The 17913-nt window shown below is 34.2% G+C and overlaps 1 protein-coding gene across 1 annotated transcript in view; it reads right to left on the bottom strand.

The window, feature by feature from the left end:
• Positions 1–6525: 6525 nt before the first annotated feature.
• Positions 6526–17913, bottom strand: part of LOC114360594 (transducin beta-like protein 2) — a 95995-nt gene continuing 84607 nt past the window's right edge. The window contains exon 11 of the mRNA XM_028315338.1: positions 6526–7109. Within this exon, the coding sequence (XP_028171139.1) occupies positions 6895–7109 (215 nt within the window). The 3' untranslated portion in view covers positions 6526–6894. The remainder of the gene's footprint in view (positions 7110–17913) is intronic.

Genomic DNA, 17913 nt, shown 5'->3' with positions numbered 1-17913 from the left:
ACATTCAAAATCTTTTTTATTATTAATGTTGATATCCAACATTACTTTTTCCGAATTATTATTGTTTATTTTTACTTGAAATTCGTACTGGTAACTTTAAATATCATTTACATTTAGACACCATAGCGTATTTTGTATTGCTATTTGAGCAAATAATACTGAGTCGGTACGGATTTTACACGGCGTTTTAAGTGATCATGCTTTACTCTTCATTATCATAATAGTCAAACGTTTAAATTACACTAAAATTGGCGGTATGTAATCGCTTTACTAGTCTTTCGACAGTGGCATTTATTTATTTTGAAATTTGTTTATTATTGTATCTTTATTAAATTAATCGAGAGAATAAATTATAATCTCAATTATTGATGAATAAGACTTCACGACAATACTAAAAACTGGCCAAGAAAAACGATCTACGCATAGTTTTACCCTGTAAAATATCGCTCATACGATTTGATACGTAATGGTGTGAATCGATACAGTACTTCATATTCAGAGTTGTATTTTTCAGGGCTAAAATTTAAATTGCCTTGAACTTTAAATCCCAGTGATAACTTACTCTCTTCTTTTTATTTTTTAATCAACCCATCAAGTAGGTAGAAACATTTAATAAAATTAGTGAACGTTCTGCTTTTTGCGGTTCGGTTAAGAATCCCTAATATTAAATTTAAATGCGTACGTATCGCATCGCTTGGTCGGTTGAACGCTATTTTTCGCGTTAAGTAGTGAACTAGATATAGTCATTTTGTAGCTCTCCAATCGGTCTGTAAGTCACCTGAATTAATTTCACAACATTATTGTACTTATACATTTGTTAGCGTTTTGAAATCGATGCAAACGCTCGATATTATTATCCACATTGTGCCTGTCGCAAAAGTTTAATTAATAGTCATCATATCTTTTTGTATCATGATTAGTATTTATGAAACGATTTTGTATGTCGAAGTGAAAATGTGTGCACATTCACCTTTGTCGTAATGCATTTTTGTGGCACTGGGATAGTCGTCTTCCTTTTAATATCAGTTATGCAATAAAACTTAAAAGGCCATATCAACTACTAAAATTGACGAAAAACTACATTCGAATATGTTTTAATACAAGTTAATAAACCAAAATGTATTACTAAATACCCAGGCTCGAATACGTATGTACCTACTTCAGTTTAAACACAGTTTTGAGGGCCATACGGGTCTCAAAATCTTTATAGATGCTGGCAATCGTATTGCCTAAGAATTGTCGGCATTTGGTATTGAACTAACCTTACTTCCACCAGTCAAACGTTTCTGATAAGGAAACCTTTTTGCAAAACCCAATTATGAAGCTCTGCTAATCGGTCGACGAAACACTTTTTGTAGCACTCGTAACAATCATTAAGTCCTTGTTCACGCTTTAATGCGTTTCAATTTATAGGAAGTTAATGAAGATCAGACAATAAATCCATTTCATTGTACAAAAAAACTTTTGATTATTTTACTATAACCGAAGCAAATCTCAATCACTCGCTATACAGGGTGGTAAACTTTTCATCGGCAGTATTTGAAATTCATCCGCTACTTTACAGACACAGAAGAGATGATTTAAATATAATTATAGTATTGGGACGTTTAAAGCCTTTTAAAATATCAACTTAATGGGATTTTTTTTAAATATTTTAATATGGTCTTGGATAAAAATAATTTCCACCCTGTATAACCGCGTAATCTCTGTAACGTTACTCTAACCTGTTTAATGAATAATGGCATAACTAATAATGTTGAATATTTATTCACTGTTATCAACTCAAACGATAGTTTAATGAACAAATTAAATAATAAGTCTGTCGTTTATTTTATGATAATAATTATTGTACTTATCCAAGCTAATATTTAATGCGTAAGTAACTCAGTCTGTCTATTATGTTTCTCCGCCTATGATGCTGAAACAATTTAGATACATTTTGGCATAGAAGTATAGATAGACTACCTTGTTGTCATCAGTTTGTCACAGTTTGGAATAGAAAAATAGAAGAAGAATAGTTTTGAATTTATGACCGTATTTTTGCCTTATTGTTGTTTTTCAGAATGTGTTGGATGTTTTTTTTTCGATATCACACATAATTACTTACAATAACCCCTATTTACATTTCCCAGTGACTCCTAAAATAATTTAAACCCAGTAGCTCTAGTTAGAACTTGAATGTGACACGTTACGTGCAACAAAAAATCTAAGTACCGGAAACATTAGTTATTATTAATATTATTATCCTCTTTAAAATATCAGTTTAGATATATTTCATCGTTATTGCTCAATGGGAACTTTAACACCATATCACGTAGATGACGCTTTCACTATGCTATTTGTTATAAAAAATAAGGAAAAATATAAACTATTTCAAAAAATATTATAATAGGATATCCCAATTAAAAGAGTAGAGGTTTTATCTAATTGACAAAATAATATCAAGACTATGATGCAATACTCATATTAATTACATCAGACGGAAGTGATAGAACTATCTACTGATGCAGTTGCACCAAATACAAAAGGGATCTGATAATAAAGATAAATAGAATAAGTCAGAAAATTATTACAATTTGGCCTCTCAAGTTTCATGATAGTCCTTTTTAGATTGATTTACGTCCATAAACACTTTTCCGTCTGTTTCCTTACAGCCTGTATAATGGAATAGATTATAAATTTTTATTACTGTGTTTGGGTTATAATAATGACGTGGAATCGAAGCAAAAACCTTCTTATCAATACTCATAATCAATATTATGCAATATTCGATACAAGAGTAATAAATTGGCGTAATAAATTATAGAATCTCATTATAATGTATCTTTACTACCTGTTTTATTTTTCTTTATAATAATTACTCATGATAATAGTCTGAGAGTGATATGGTTAATTTAATTAAAACTCACATCTGTAATTTTACTTATTGCAGTGAAAATAAATTGATATTTTAATTTGCTGATTGCTCAATGCATTGTCAAACATAATTTATTGTTACGTTAACAGCGTCTATACGAAATAACTAAAACGTAAACTGTCTTGTTTTATTATTATTGTCGTAATATGAAATGAGGCTTTTAATTTAGCTCGTACTTAGAATAAGTAAACATAATACATTTGAAATAACTGTTAAAATGAACTGTGTTCAAGTAGTTTTAGTTCTAGTCTGAGAAATAATAATATCAGAAATGTTGCACTCATTGTTCTTTCAACTCTAATATTTAATTATAACTACTACTACTAACAGAGAAACAAATATTTTTATTAAACAAGACAAACGTAGTTTTCTCTTGTTGCGTAGTTTTGTTGTTAATAAATGCAGACTTGGTTCTCAAATGTATTAAGAATCTTCAAGTTTTGAGCGTATCTTATGAGATACAATTTATAATTCTCCCACCAAAGTGTATAATGATTCGCTTTAGGCTGATATTTTGAGACAGTGCTCATGCTCAAGTTAATTCAAAGTCAAGCAAGTTTCAATCTTGTGTGTGTGTTCAAGCAATCGTCGATTCGTCCCAAATTAGATTCGTCACACTGCTGTCAATTCGATTGAAATTAAGTGATCGTGAACACGATAAAAAGGTATCATTAATGAATTGATAAAATTCCAAAATGATCTACATCCATAAAGTGTGACGACTTTGTAGCAAATGAGTAATGCTTGAGTTAAACTTAAGTTTTGAGCGCAGTCTCAGATTACAAGCCTGAGAACTGTTTGCGAAAATTGGAATAGTGTCATGCTTATCTAGCAACTTCACGTTATAATAAGTGTAATTAACAATTTCTTTTTATGGCTGTTTTAATGGTTACCAGCCACCTACTATTGTATGTTGAATTGTTGAACTTTAATCTTAGAACGAACACAAGGAAAATAGTCTGCAGAGCGCCAAAGGGCGAAGGTTAATTAGTTGGACGAGAGTAGATTTGTAATAAGAAAACGGAAAACCGGTACTGCTATGTTCATTAAATTTGTAAATGTATGTTTAGTACTTATTTTGTGAGGTCTATCGTTATTTGTAGATTTGTGATGACGTAAAATATAAGATTGGATATATTGAAGCATTGGCGACAGAAACTCGTAGATTCAAGTGGTTGTATTATAATAGTCGTTGCAAGGAAAAAACAACGTTCTATGAGACCTTTGAGCCCAACAAACTATGTAGCGAATGGAATGTTTGCGCATGCGCTAACTGCTACTTACAATGCGTTACATTGATGCCACAATCATTTATGTAAATAAAATCTACAAATAACGAAGACTAAAGTCAACAGTCTTGTCAAACTTCCTCTGGATTATCTACACCTATTGTCATGTTTTAGGTCTAATACATTGTTGCGTAGCGTGCGTTGCGTAACTTCTTTAAATTATATTATCACAAAATCGACTGAATCCGAGATTTAACTGTCTTTGCAACAAATTTCATAAGATAGGTTTGCACAAATATTAGATGCCTAGACAATTCACTTTCAATGTAAGGCCCGATTTCCAACAATGCGAAGATAGAGATGTGTATGAATAACCAATCAATTTAATTGTTCCAATCTGTCCGCTTTAGTGGAAATCGAGCCTTAATCAGCTTTGTTTGTTTGAAAAGTTGACAGTTTCTGACCCGGAATATACGTATAATATTTATACGCTCGCTACGTAGCATTGTAGTAAATTACACCATTGTCACTTCGAAATATATCACTTGTCGTCACAAACCCACGCGCCACTGCCTTTATCCGTCATGTGCATTTATGTGTTACACAAATCGAAGCATAATGTATCCTGGTACTTACAAACAGTGCGCAGTCAAGTGGGAAGTCGGTTGTAATATGTTATAAAATTTAATAACATCATATTTTATCTTCAACCTAAATATTTTTTATAATCGTACCTGTCCATTTTATGTTTTAGCTGAAATTATGTTGAATTAGTGTATTCGTTTACTCTAAGCGATACACATAAGTAACCAATTCGGCTTTCTATGTAATACAACACACTTTTACTCATTATTTCATATACCATTGTTAAAAAAACAGTTATAACAGCAGATTGGTACAAAAATATTAGTGATTATCAAAACCATATTAGAGATATTGAATATTTTTTGCATTGTATATCTAAAAAAATTCACTATCTACGACAGTTTCTTTTTAATTGTAAATCAAATCTATTTTGGCAACACTATTTTTTGACAAAATTAATGGAATTGATTCACATTACTATGTTAAATGTATGTAATCCTAACGTTGAATTAAAATGTATTTATCAAAAGCTGTGAAACTGTACTTAAATTAACTATCACGGAGTATCTCAGTGTATTGTCGATAATGTCACTTTTGTGCAGAACACAATAAAGTTAAAACTAAAAATTATGTCTTTTCTTTTCATATTATTCCTACATCATCATCAACATTTTAGCCTATGAAAGTCCACTGCTGGGCGTAAGCATCCACCAAGGAGCGTCACTAAGCACAATAGCCTTTTTTCTCATGCTACAATCTTCATGAAGAAGTAGGTCCGTAAACCAAAACAAACCTACACGCACGCAGAAAAGTTCCATCACTGTTGATAAAATACTGAACTGTGCTGTGCATGACATTGACAGCGGGGCGCCACCGTCTATACCGGATCGCTGGTTCCGATTTTTGCCATGTTGGAAACCATACAGTTGAACGATGGTAGCGCCCCCCTGTCATTGAGTTTGGTGGGACAGTTCAGCGTGGGTCATCTATAGTCGCAACTCCATTCAAAATACCCTGCCGCGCCGAGCGTCAAGTTTAGATTTTTTCTTAAAATCGCACGTATCTCGAAAACGGTGCGTTCTAGCGCAAAAATAACGTCAATTTGCCCCCCCGTAGACCCCCATTTGTCTCAAAATTCTATCGTATGAAAAAATAAAAAATGTCATTTTTTGCATTTTTCCAAAGTTGAAAAATTTTGTGGTTCAGTGTAGGACATCTACATAGGCAGGCCCATGGCAGGCCTTGCCCTCTTCGTAAACCGACATTCCGATGAAGGTCGTGTGAAGCACCTGGATGCGGGCAGCGCAGGAACGGTTGTAAAAACTATAGCAACGATTTCCATTGCACTTAAATAAGAGCTTAACAAGAATATCTTTCAAATTATAAATTATGTAGGAACTTGAAATCAAAATACATAATATCTTTATAAATGTAAAATTTTATTGCTTCATTCAATAGTAATTACAAAGATCACAAAAGAATGCATAACTCCAATTTCATGCAATAAAGTAGATAATTGTCATGTTTTGAATTCAGATAATAAAATTTCATGTAGGAATCACGAGGTCAGAAATCAGATTTCAAGGCTCCGATCAGTAATGTAATATCTAAATTGTAGTGCCCTGGATCATGCGTACTGGAAATAGGTCGCCAATATGGAGCACGTCATAACAGCCGAGCGATAACATCGAATAAACGGTGTATTATCAAACATAAACCAGACACTCAACAAATAGGTATAGGTATCACTGAATTATCAATCACCAAGTCATAATCTCCTTGTGCTATTTCAAAGAAAATAATTGACTTTTAAATTAGTACGGCGAGCGGTAACATGGAAATTTATTTGCGTCTCGATACACATGCATGTGACCTCATCTAAATGCGAACGTCACGGGAGAATTTACATTTCGTTATTTCCATACAATATACAAATCAGTGTTCGCGATGCATACCTTCTTAGAAACGACTTACCTATCACTATTTTGTTTATCCTAAAATACAAAATTTGGACAGAGATCGAACCTTCACTGGTAATTTAGTGACCCAAAATACTGAAACATTAATATTAATATATTTTGGTAAACATGTAAAACTTTCTTAAAATATATTCGACTATAGTAAAATAAATGCAGTTGACGAGATTGGTTTTACTGTTAGGTGTTATTTGCCGAACTTCGCGAGGGTTTCTTTGCATTCTTGTATGGTTTTGTTGAGGCGTTCCACAGTGGCCGAGGTCTGCTTGGCGGCTAACAGACGAGTGCAACTGCCTATGGTGGTGAAGTATCCGCACACATTGTGGAACACCCTGACTGCTTTGTCGCCGCACACGAACAGATATTTTCCGCTCGCGTCGAATTTCATGTAGTTGACTAATCCTGGAATGGAAAAAGAAAACAAGGTTAAAATCTTCATAATAAAAATCATTAAAGAAGGTTCAATTAAAGATTCGAGAAGCGTATATGTATTCGAGATACCTAAAACATTCTAAATGGAGATACTCAATCTAACTCACAATCAATAAAATTATCAAGGTAGACTATAAAAAGCTACGAAGCTTTTATTTTTCATGTCCATACGACGCGACGTCAAATTTTTTTAAAAACGATAAAAAACTCTTATAATATAAAAATTCAACAAGTTTTAACCCTAACTCCCGGTTTATGAATTGAAATTCAAGCTTAAAATATCAATACAGAAACCGGGAGTTTAACAAGTTTTAAGTGCAATCATAAAATACGCGCATCCTCCACCCTTCAGCGCCGTACACGTAACGCAATTACGCAACAGGTAAATCTGATGGAGCTTTCATGCATCAAAATGGCGTCGATGCACCTACCTACATACACAGGAGGCCGCGCGTGATGTAACCCAATATACAGCTTAATTTAGTTTATAAAGTCGATCAGATTCTCGCATTCCCGTAGTTCATTATGCAACACACAAATTACTTATCTATTTACTGCAAAACTACCTTATGTTGCTAAGTAATTAATAAGCTATCGGAAAAGTTTTATACAAAGAAAGATAATTTAATAGAAAATGACGATCCTTCCTTCAACCTACGCAAGAGTTGAAAATAGACTCTCATTATAAGCTCTACGAAAGCAAAAAATTGCTTTTAATGATCTTTCAGTGCCTTGTTGAATATTTGAGGATTAAACCTACACAACAGTCGAAAATAGACTATTAGGAACTCATTTTCCAATTTTCTTGTACCTTGAGGAAAGTTGTATTTGAGCAACAGAGTAAGTTGCCTCTAAAAATAGATAAGATTTTGCTAGACGCAATACCAAAGGATTGAAACTGATTTGTTTACGCCCTGACCATCTAAACGTATTCCATGTGTACTCCCGGCTTAATGTGATTCCCGTGTCCATTTGCGTCGGAAATTTCCCTGCACGTGGCCTGGACTCGTGCTACATCTATAGGGCTGCCATTTCAAAGAAAATCACCTCCATTTTTCAAACTAAATCTAAAATAAGATGAAGAATGAGAAAAATCACAGCAATATAGTTTCACAACTGCAGCCCTAGCAAACCTACGCGCAGGAAAATCATTGAAGGTTTCCTTCAAGAGAAATGTATTTTCATTTTATTTCCAACATAAACGCTGTAAACAAGTTTGCACGGAAACTAATAAATGTACAACATCGGCGGAAATCCGCACCTATTTTCTCCGGTAGGTAAAAATGATAGAGAATAGGTAGGTATTTAACCTAATTATAATGACTCAAGTCTTTTGTCCATCTGTGCCTAAGTTGTACATGAGTTAGACTAATTGCTCACGCAATTACTCTCGTTAGTCATTAAGATGAAGCGCCAAACGAAACGGAACTAAAATGCTGATAATTTACACGTGGGCGTCAAAACTTAATATATGTACCTAGGCTTTAGTTGTGCTCCAAAATGCAACAGCCCAATCAGCAAACAGCATAAACACTCCATGAATCATCTTTCAAAAATTTAGAAAAACAAAACACGCTCACTTTCTACTTATTATTTTTCGAATTTGGAATCCCCAGGTTCCCGAATACCTAAAACATTAATTTAAATATTCGAGACCTGGCCATAAAAAAAAAGAAACAGAAGTATTCGAGCTCTGCTCTAATCTGTGTACCTACCTATTATACAAAAAAATGCAATTCAGAATGGCCAGTACTTTGGAATATCAACCCTATTCCGCTGCGCCTGTTGATCGGGGGCTCCGTCCGCGGGCCCGGGCCGCGAACACATGCAGCCTCTAAATAGCGCGATCGATCGTCCTCGCGTCGCTTTGTTTCAATAATTCACAGTGCATCCGATGGCCTTGCTAATTTCATCAAAAATACACCGGGCTCATTCCCAGAACAGAGGTCTGTTGAATTCAAATATTATTATCACTGCGAGAGGGCTTTACATTCGAAATTTGAATTCTGTTTCTTTGTGATGGACGGAAGAACCGTACTTAGGTATATCATGCAAGATTTTATGTTGTTCCTTTGATAGACCCTGAAGAGGGTGAATTTTATGTAGGTGCACATTTTAGTCGGATTTCTTTGGTGTATTTTCACGTATTCAACCCTCAGATTAGTTAGTAACTTTGCCAATCTTTTTCAATAATCATGATTTTTCATCCCTCAGTCAAGAGTCCTGGTTCACTTTTCAATCCAATCGTCATCATCAAAAAGGTCATCTACAAAGCTACAGCATGATCCAGTGGTAAGAATAAAACTGTCGACCCCAACTGAGATTTTGGGTTCAATTTCAGCAATTCCAGGTGGATCATTGTCTATTTGTTTCTAGTTTCGTAAAACTAGGTTTAATTAAACCGTATTGTTTAAAAATTTGTCCTTCAAGAACTGTTTTAAATTGCACTTAAATAAACTTTACAAGGCCCTCCATACAAATTGCATCAACAGCAAAGTTTATAAATAACAATTTAATTAATTGGTAAATATTAATGACACGACACGCGCTTACTCGTGCGTGGGTAAACAAAATCTCAGCGTACTTAATCACTTAAAATAAATTGCACGATGGCTGAGATGGCTCATAAATATAAAGTTTCAAGTTCTAAGGGTTCCGTGCTAACATCAAAAGAAAATAGAACCTTCAACGCATAAATAATTATTTTGATTATTTCAAGTAAGTAAGTATTTGAATCTCAAAATACGTGAATTTTCATTTCAGGAAATAATAACATAGAGCATGTAATTATTACATTATGTAAGAGAGGAAATTGGAAGAATAGATCTAAGGAAAGTGGACATTAATACAGAACCTTTGAACGTGAGTCCGACTCGCACTAAGCCAATTTTTGTGAATAGACCAATTATTCAAGCCTATCACACAATAGTGACTAGTATTCTTTGATATATCCATAATCAAGATAAACAATTAAAGAGTACCACAAGATTTTATCAATTAGTGTTAAGACATACTGACATAACTGACATTTGACCTGTATTTTTTTACGATTGACCGAAACGCCAGACTAACATTAAATTGATTACATAATAAAATGTCACCATACAAATACGAGTTAAAAAATAAAGTTAGAACTTCAAAACAAAGGAACTGTCTGTTTCTGTAACTTTGATCGATACCTGAAGAGCTGACGTGGCCTAGGGCAAGATGACCTCACTCGCGCCTGAATAATAGATGGGCACCTGCCCTACATCCTTGGCAGTCGGCTAATCACCGCCCTTGTCGTTTTCTAACGTATTTCTGCATTATTATCGTTATTCGAAGTAATAGACTGTATGTCTATTACTTCGAAGCCGTATTTTTCAATGCAAGGACACGTGATGGCTTTTCAATCGAAAGTATCCATAATAGTCCAGTATAAAAGCGCGGTTTGTTTTGGTTCGAAGTAGGCAGTTCATACCTAACTATTAGGTAATCTGTGCTTATATGATTCATCATCATCAATAGGCAAGTTTTATATTTTTCGTCGGTGTAGGCGCAGCCTCAATGCCAATATGAATCGCCGACTCCTGCGCCAGTATTTACCAGCTCTCAGCAGTTTACACAACCGGTGGAGGGCAGAGATAACGAGCATTGGGTTATAGAATGTATAGGTAGTTCAGTTTAGTTAGCATGTCAAGAAGAGGCAAGGAAGAGGTCCATAATGGAATAACAGATGATATTAAAAGGATATATATAATTAATATAAGGGTGAAGATTATATTAATTTAAGAGACTCAATAAGGATTGAAAACAATAAATGAAGAATACCCTTACATACATACATATCGATTCCAGATATATTTTTATACCTTGGAAATCAAAAAGTTAACCAAGTTTTAGTATCTAATTATGCCCTCAGAAAGGTCTCATTTGAGAAAATTTTGAAAAGTTAGAACAACATATTTAATTTTAAATCATCATAAAAAAACAATGTCCGAAAAAAATTTATAGGTAACGTTTATTCGCTGCAAATCATAGTAACAAAACACCGAATTTGGAGGCACTTAATATGTTAACAAATCCCAACTAATATTATAAATGCGAAAGTAACTCTGTCTGTCTGTCTGTCTGTCTGTTACGCTTTCCCGCTTAAACCTCGCAACCGATTTTGATGAAATTTGGCATAGAGATAGTTTGAGTCCCGGGAAAGAACATAGGATAGTTTTTATCCCGGTTTTTGAAACAGGGACGCGCGCGATAAAGGTTTTCTGTGACAGACAAAATTCCACGCGGGCGAAGCCGCGGGCGGATAGCTAGTTTAGTATATGCTAATTGTAAAATAAGTTTTTGTAGGAAGGAAGTAGGCAGTTAATATTAGCTAAGATTACCAAGTTAAATCTGACAAGGTAAGAAATAAAAATGGAACCATTAGACTGCCCCGCAGACGGCGTTTGCGTCACTAAAATGACGAATTTAAACAAAAAACGCGGTAGAATACCATTTACGTAACTTATCCACAAACATGCCTGATATGTTGTTGTTTTGTATTATTATGTAGGTATGAAATACTGGTAAATAAAGTACTGATGTAATTATTATGATTATGTTTATCAAACATCAACTAACACCAATTTACAAGCAAAATATTGAGTTGCAGATGCAGTGGCGAACGTTAGTATACAATAACTTCCTCATTTTTTGAAGTCTGTTAAAAATCAGTGACTTAATAGTATTATATGTATAGAATACAGATGTTTATATTATATAACATTACTATGTAGGTATATAGGATTTTATGAACACCAATAAGCATTAATTAAGATCAATTTATAGCCACCTCCTATTTCCTTAGAGTGGTCGTGCGTGAGTTTACAAAAATAAATACAAATAGTTTTTCTAAATTTTATAACGAACGATTCTACAATAGCCAAGGTTGCCAGGTTGTAAAATATCGGTAATCAATTTGTTTATTGTGGGTTTTATAGGCATATGTTTTAACGTTAAGTGTTTACTAGCTGTTAATTGACAATGCATACAAGTTAAATTCACTATGTCAAGACCTCAGTGTCGTAAGGCAAACATTAACAAACAATAGATTTGACGATTTTATTGCGATTACGCGAGTTTGTTAAATCCTACTTTTATGTATGTGGTAACATTAAATTGTTTACTGCGTCTTCATTGTCAATTCTACATAATTACTTACTATAGACATGAAAATAAAGGAGCAAATAAATACAGTATAATAATGATGTCATTATATTTCATCGAACAATAATGTTTCTATGAATAAATTGATATTGTCATTATTCGCCTAAACTGTAATGTTTAATTTATAATTGTATTTTAATCCCATATTATAACATCAGCTGGTAGAGCCCCGAATTATTGTTATCTTTTAAAATCTTTTTCTTATTAAAGCTTTTACCTTTGGCTTTTACTTAGCTTCACCTGTCTGTTGATAAATATGTTCAATTTACCTACTTCATAGGCTTTAATTGAGCTGGAATTTTGTATTTGTTTGCATCCCATACATTATGTATTATGTTAAAAATGTTGAGTTAACTTTAACCATTCAAAAGGTAATCATGCCTTAACAATTGAATCAATTTTGTTAATTTTTGGTAAAAATATACCGAGGTTACTATAAGGTATTTACTTGGTAATGAAAGCATAATTACGTAGAAAATGGAACTGGAGACCCTTAACTGAGGGGATTACAGTAGAAAGTTAATACCTAGTAGGAAGGAACGTCATATCATTGTACAAGATTTGACCTAAATTGTAAGATAAGATAAGTTGTAATAATATTTATCATTTATAAATAGGTGATGTATAATAACGAAGACTTCTCATACACGAGTATCCGAATATGACTCGAGGTCACAGTAAAATAAGATATCAAATCTCAATACATTACCGGTCTTGCAAATTATGTAACGTCACCGTTGGATAGTCGTCTTGGAATATACGCCGATCGCTTTGAGGATAATGCTGTCTACGCGTTTGCTAAAATTCGCAAACGGATCGGTTTCGCGCCATCAAAGGATTTTCCTTTGTAATAATGAATCATGCGCACGAGACTTTCCAGCAGTAGGTCGCGTACTCGCGATGATTCATCATGTCAACTCGATGAACGATCGAATTACATCATGATCTCATTAAAAACATTTAAGTTATGTCGGCCGTTCAAAATCCGAGCGTTCAGGCTCCAGCGAAACAAGCGAAATATCTGGACCGAGCCTCGTGTTGCAACTTGATTGTGATACATCGAAAACCGGATCGGAAGCGATGACGAAGGAAAATCGATTGCGTAACTAAACATAGCCCGCTGCATAATTCATAAAGTTCACAGAAAACTTGGTGTTGCTTTAGTTGGCCGTGCGATATCTGGTATTTGTTGTTTTTTTAATCAGTTTAATGTTTCGTTATTGGGGAACAGGATCGCACGCAGGGCCGGATCTACCTATGGGCTGATTGGGCTGCAGCCCAGGGCCCCGGGGTTACAAGGGGCCCCCAGATCCCGCTAAAAAGTAGGCAATAATTTGAAAAAAAAAAAAGAAAAAAAGTGGTCTGTAAAGTCGGTTTACGGACGATATTTTTACGTGACAACGTCATAAGAAAATATTGATTAAAAATTGCATACTAAATTTTTGAGATTTTTTTAAAAAATTTTTTCTTCCAATTACTTCTTGTAAAGAAAACGTAATAACTTTTAAACTAAGAGGTATATCCTGATAAAATAAAAACAGTAATAATGCTAAATAACAGGCGATACTAAAAAAATACATTAAATACTCAGAAAATGGCAACAAATAATAAAAAAATGATACATTTTGAGAAAAATCTGCATTTTAATTCGTGTTTTTTTGGTTATTTGATAAATTTCTCCAAATAATGCCCCCATAACAGATTGTTTTTATTACTTTGTGTTATTCTTTATCGTATTACCTTTGTAAACCTAAAAATAGCATGTCTCTATCCCTATCACAATGTTTGCAATGATCGTTTGAACTAAGCCTCTCCGGGCGCGCCATTCAACGCTTCGTTAACAACGAAATTGAAAGTGGCTCTAGATTTGTAATTTTGATAAAAACAAGTTACATTTCAAATAAAAACAAAAGATTTCGAAGTAAAATAAGCATTTTAGTTAAAATTAAAATTGTCTCTACCTGTAGCGGAGAATAATGTGGTGGCAGGCCTTTGTTCAAACGATCATAGCAAATGTTGTGATAGGGATAGAGACTTCCGATTTTTGGTTTTACAAAATTAATACGATAGAGAATAATACAAAGTAATTTATCAAATAACGAAAAAAACACGAATTTAAAAGCAGATTTTTTTCAAAAAGTATAATTTTTTATTATTTGTTGGTATTTTCTGGGCATTTTCTCTATGTATTTTTTTAGTATCGCCTGTTATTTAGCATTGTTACTGTTTTTATTTTATCAGGACATACCGCTTAGTTTAAAAGTTATTACGTTTTCTTTACAAGAAGTAATTGACAGAAAAAATAAATAAAAAAAAACTCTAAAATTTAGTATGCAATTTTTAATCAATATTTTCTTATGACGTTGTCACGTAAAAATATCGTCCGTAAACCGTCTTTACAGACAACTATTATTTATTTTTTTCAAATTATTGCCTACTTTTTAGTGGGATCTGGGGGCCCCTTGTAACCCCGGGGCCCTTACGTTACCTAACGTAATTGGCAGAAAAAAAAATCGAAAATGTTTTGACCGATAAAAATAGGTCTAGTAGTCCAGTCAATAAAGCATTATAGATGGAAATCAGTGGAACACAATTTTTGACTTCGGGACTTTATTTAGACTAGTTAGAAGGTTAACATAGCAAAAGTCCCCGCCCTTGCCCTTGAGCCGGCGGGGAGAGGGGGGTTTAAAGGTACCACTTTTCGGTTTTTCGCTTAATCCTCGGAAACTATGCGTCCTAGTGACATGGCTACTATGAACCAAAAAAAGCTTATTCAATTTGCTACGAGATAGTCAAGTTTTTCTATATCTTGTATAGTTTTCGCGGCATCTGCTCTAGAAGGTCTGTAATATTGGAAATTTTATTTTTGTCTTACATGTTTCCATCAGGAGAAAATCGACTAAATCAACATTATAATATTGTAGACATGCGGGAGCATGTTAAGCCTAGTTCCAGGGAGGGGACTGCACCGTGCGTGTATTTAGACAAACCAATTGGAGCCACTTTTGACTCCTCATCACTCAAAAAGTACTGTGCATTAACACTTCAAATTTGGCTCATGTGTTAAGACTTGCAAGATAAACATCAGCTTCAAAATTCATAAATATACCTCAAACGGTTCTTTAGGTATTGACGTCTAAAAATCTACATGGCTGACCAATAACACCAAATTCTAACCACTTCCAGATGACCTTGAAGGTTCAAATTTGGCATCCAGATAGGTAGTTGTGTAAATACAAAGGAACAAATAAAAAACCAGTAAATTTTAACATTTAACAGGTGATAGATAGATTTTAGTGTCCTAAATGTCGATTTTTGAACGTCAATACCTAAATAACCGTTAGAGGTATATTTATGAAATTTCAAGCTGATGTTTATCTTGCAAGTCTCAACACATGAGCCAAATTTGAAGTGTTAATGCACAGTACTTTTTGAGTGATGAAGAGTCAAAAGTGGCTCCAATTGGTTCGTCTAAATATACGCACGATGCAGTCCCCTCCCTGGAACTAGGCTTAACATGCTCCCCGCATGTCTATAATGTTTGCTCAATGTTGATTTAGTCAATTTTCTCCTGATGGGAACATGTAAGATAAAATTAAAATTTCCAATATTACAGACCTTCTAGAGCAGTTGCCGCGAAAACTATACAAGATATAGAAAAACCTGACTGTCTCACCTGTAACAAATTTAATAAGCTTTTTTTGGTTTATCGTAGCCATGTCACTAGGACGCATAGTTTCCGAGGATTAAGCGAAAAACCGAAAAGTGGTACCTTTAAACCCCCCTCCCCCCGCCGGCTTAAGGGCTAAGGGCGGGGACTTTTGCTATGTTAACCTCCTAACTAGTCTAAATAAAGTCCCGAGGTCAGAAATTGTGTTCCAGGGATTTCTCTCTACACCGTCGTTAAGGCATTCATTGACTGGACTATAGTTTCACCTATTTTCATATGTGCACTTTATCGTGACTCACACTGTATGTATAAGAATAATAATATATCATTATAGAAACAGTTTTTTGGCATGGCTATTAGTTGAGTAAGTACTAAGATAGGCCCCCAAGTAGTTTCAGCCCAGGGCCCCACAAATTCACGATCCGGCCCTGATCGCACGGAATTCGCAGAATGGTAATGACCGTACCGGTTTCGCGAACACGTGGCGTCAGAACAAGACAGTATCACGCAACGACACGCAAAATCCCAAGATCATCTCAAGACGAAGAATTCATAACTCAATATCTTTTGCTAAGACTACAAGTAGCAAATAACAAAACGATTGTTTATTACCAGTAGTTTGACATGGTAGTGATACTTTATAATGCTTAACTGAAATAAATATTTCATCATAATTGCTTCAACTGAGACGTTTTAACTATGCACAATATGCCATATGTTTGTCTTGAAGCGCTGGTAGGGCCCAAAAGATAAGGAGACATGTAAAGTGCCCCATAAGGGCTACCTTTTTCTTTTTTTATTATTTTCTATTGACGTTCATAAGTGCCACTTGTGGTCTAAACTGAATAAATATTTTTTGATTTTGATTTTGAATACTCTCCAATGTTTTTCCTTGTTACAATTAAAGAGAAAAATCTTAATTGCATTTTTATGTATAACATTATTTGAATTTATCGTAAAAAAATGAAATGTGAAATTACTTCATCATCAGCACTAAAAGTATTGCTAACGTAACTTTCATTTTTGTGAGAAACTTTCTCATGCAAGAAACTACGATTATTATGTAGCGAAATAAAGGATATCGTATGTAATGAATTAAATTTGAACAAAACAAACTTTAAAGCTTGCGCAACATCTTTGAAAAGCTACCAAGAGTTTACTGAACTTACTTTACAAGTACCCTTGGTAACTTTTCAGAATTGTTGTGCAAGCTCTATTAATTGTTTTTACTTGTGAGTATTCTATAACTTTTAAGTTAAGTTTTGATTGATGTCAGATTAAGTAATTTCTTAAAAATACATTACAACGACCAGCAGTCCTATGTTACATCCATAAACATCTTCCAAAATAAATAAATAACCCCTGAGTACGTACGTGTCTTAACATAATGATCAAGAATTTAATGAGTTGACGCCTTGACGCCCACTTTCAGCTTTGAGAGACTACGTGATCTTTGCAGGGTTTATAGCAGTAAACGTGTACAGAAAAGTCTAAACAAATTGATCAACTTTGTCTATACTTCTATAGTTTATGAATAGAAATAACAATCACGTTTCGACAGAGACAACCAACACTTCTGCGTTGGAAGATAGCGCGATCCTCCAAAGTTTGATAGTATGTGTGGTGTGACACAGTCTCCACGAACGAATCTACTAATCTAAGTTATCGGAATCCCATGTTTTTCTTACCTGAATAAATATTCTCTACAGTATCGTACAGCTTCCCAGTGTACGTGTCGTCGAACTCGATGGATGAGTCGACGGCCACTGCCAACACTTCTGCGTTGGGAGACAGCGCGATCTTCGGAGGGTTGGCAGTCTTCACGAACGATTCTACAAATATTAGTTAAAGGAATAACGTGTTTTTTTTACCTGAGTAAATGTTATCGACAGTATCGTACAGCTTCCCAGT

The sequence above is a fragment of the Ostrinia furnacalis genome, unplaced genomic scaffold, assembly GCF_004193835.3.
Source record: "Ostrinia furnacalis isolate ACB-3 unplaced genomic scaffold, ASM419383v2 OfSCF5095, whole genome shotgun sequence".
Taxonomy (NCBI): Eukaryota; Metazoa; Arthropoda; class Insecta; order Lepidoptera; family Crambidae; genus Ostrinia; species Ostrinia furnacalis.
The sequence above is the reverse complement of the archived record's forward strand: the minus strand, read 5'-3'. Positions and strand labels throughout refer to the sequence as shown.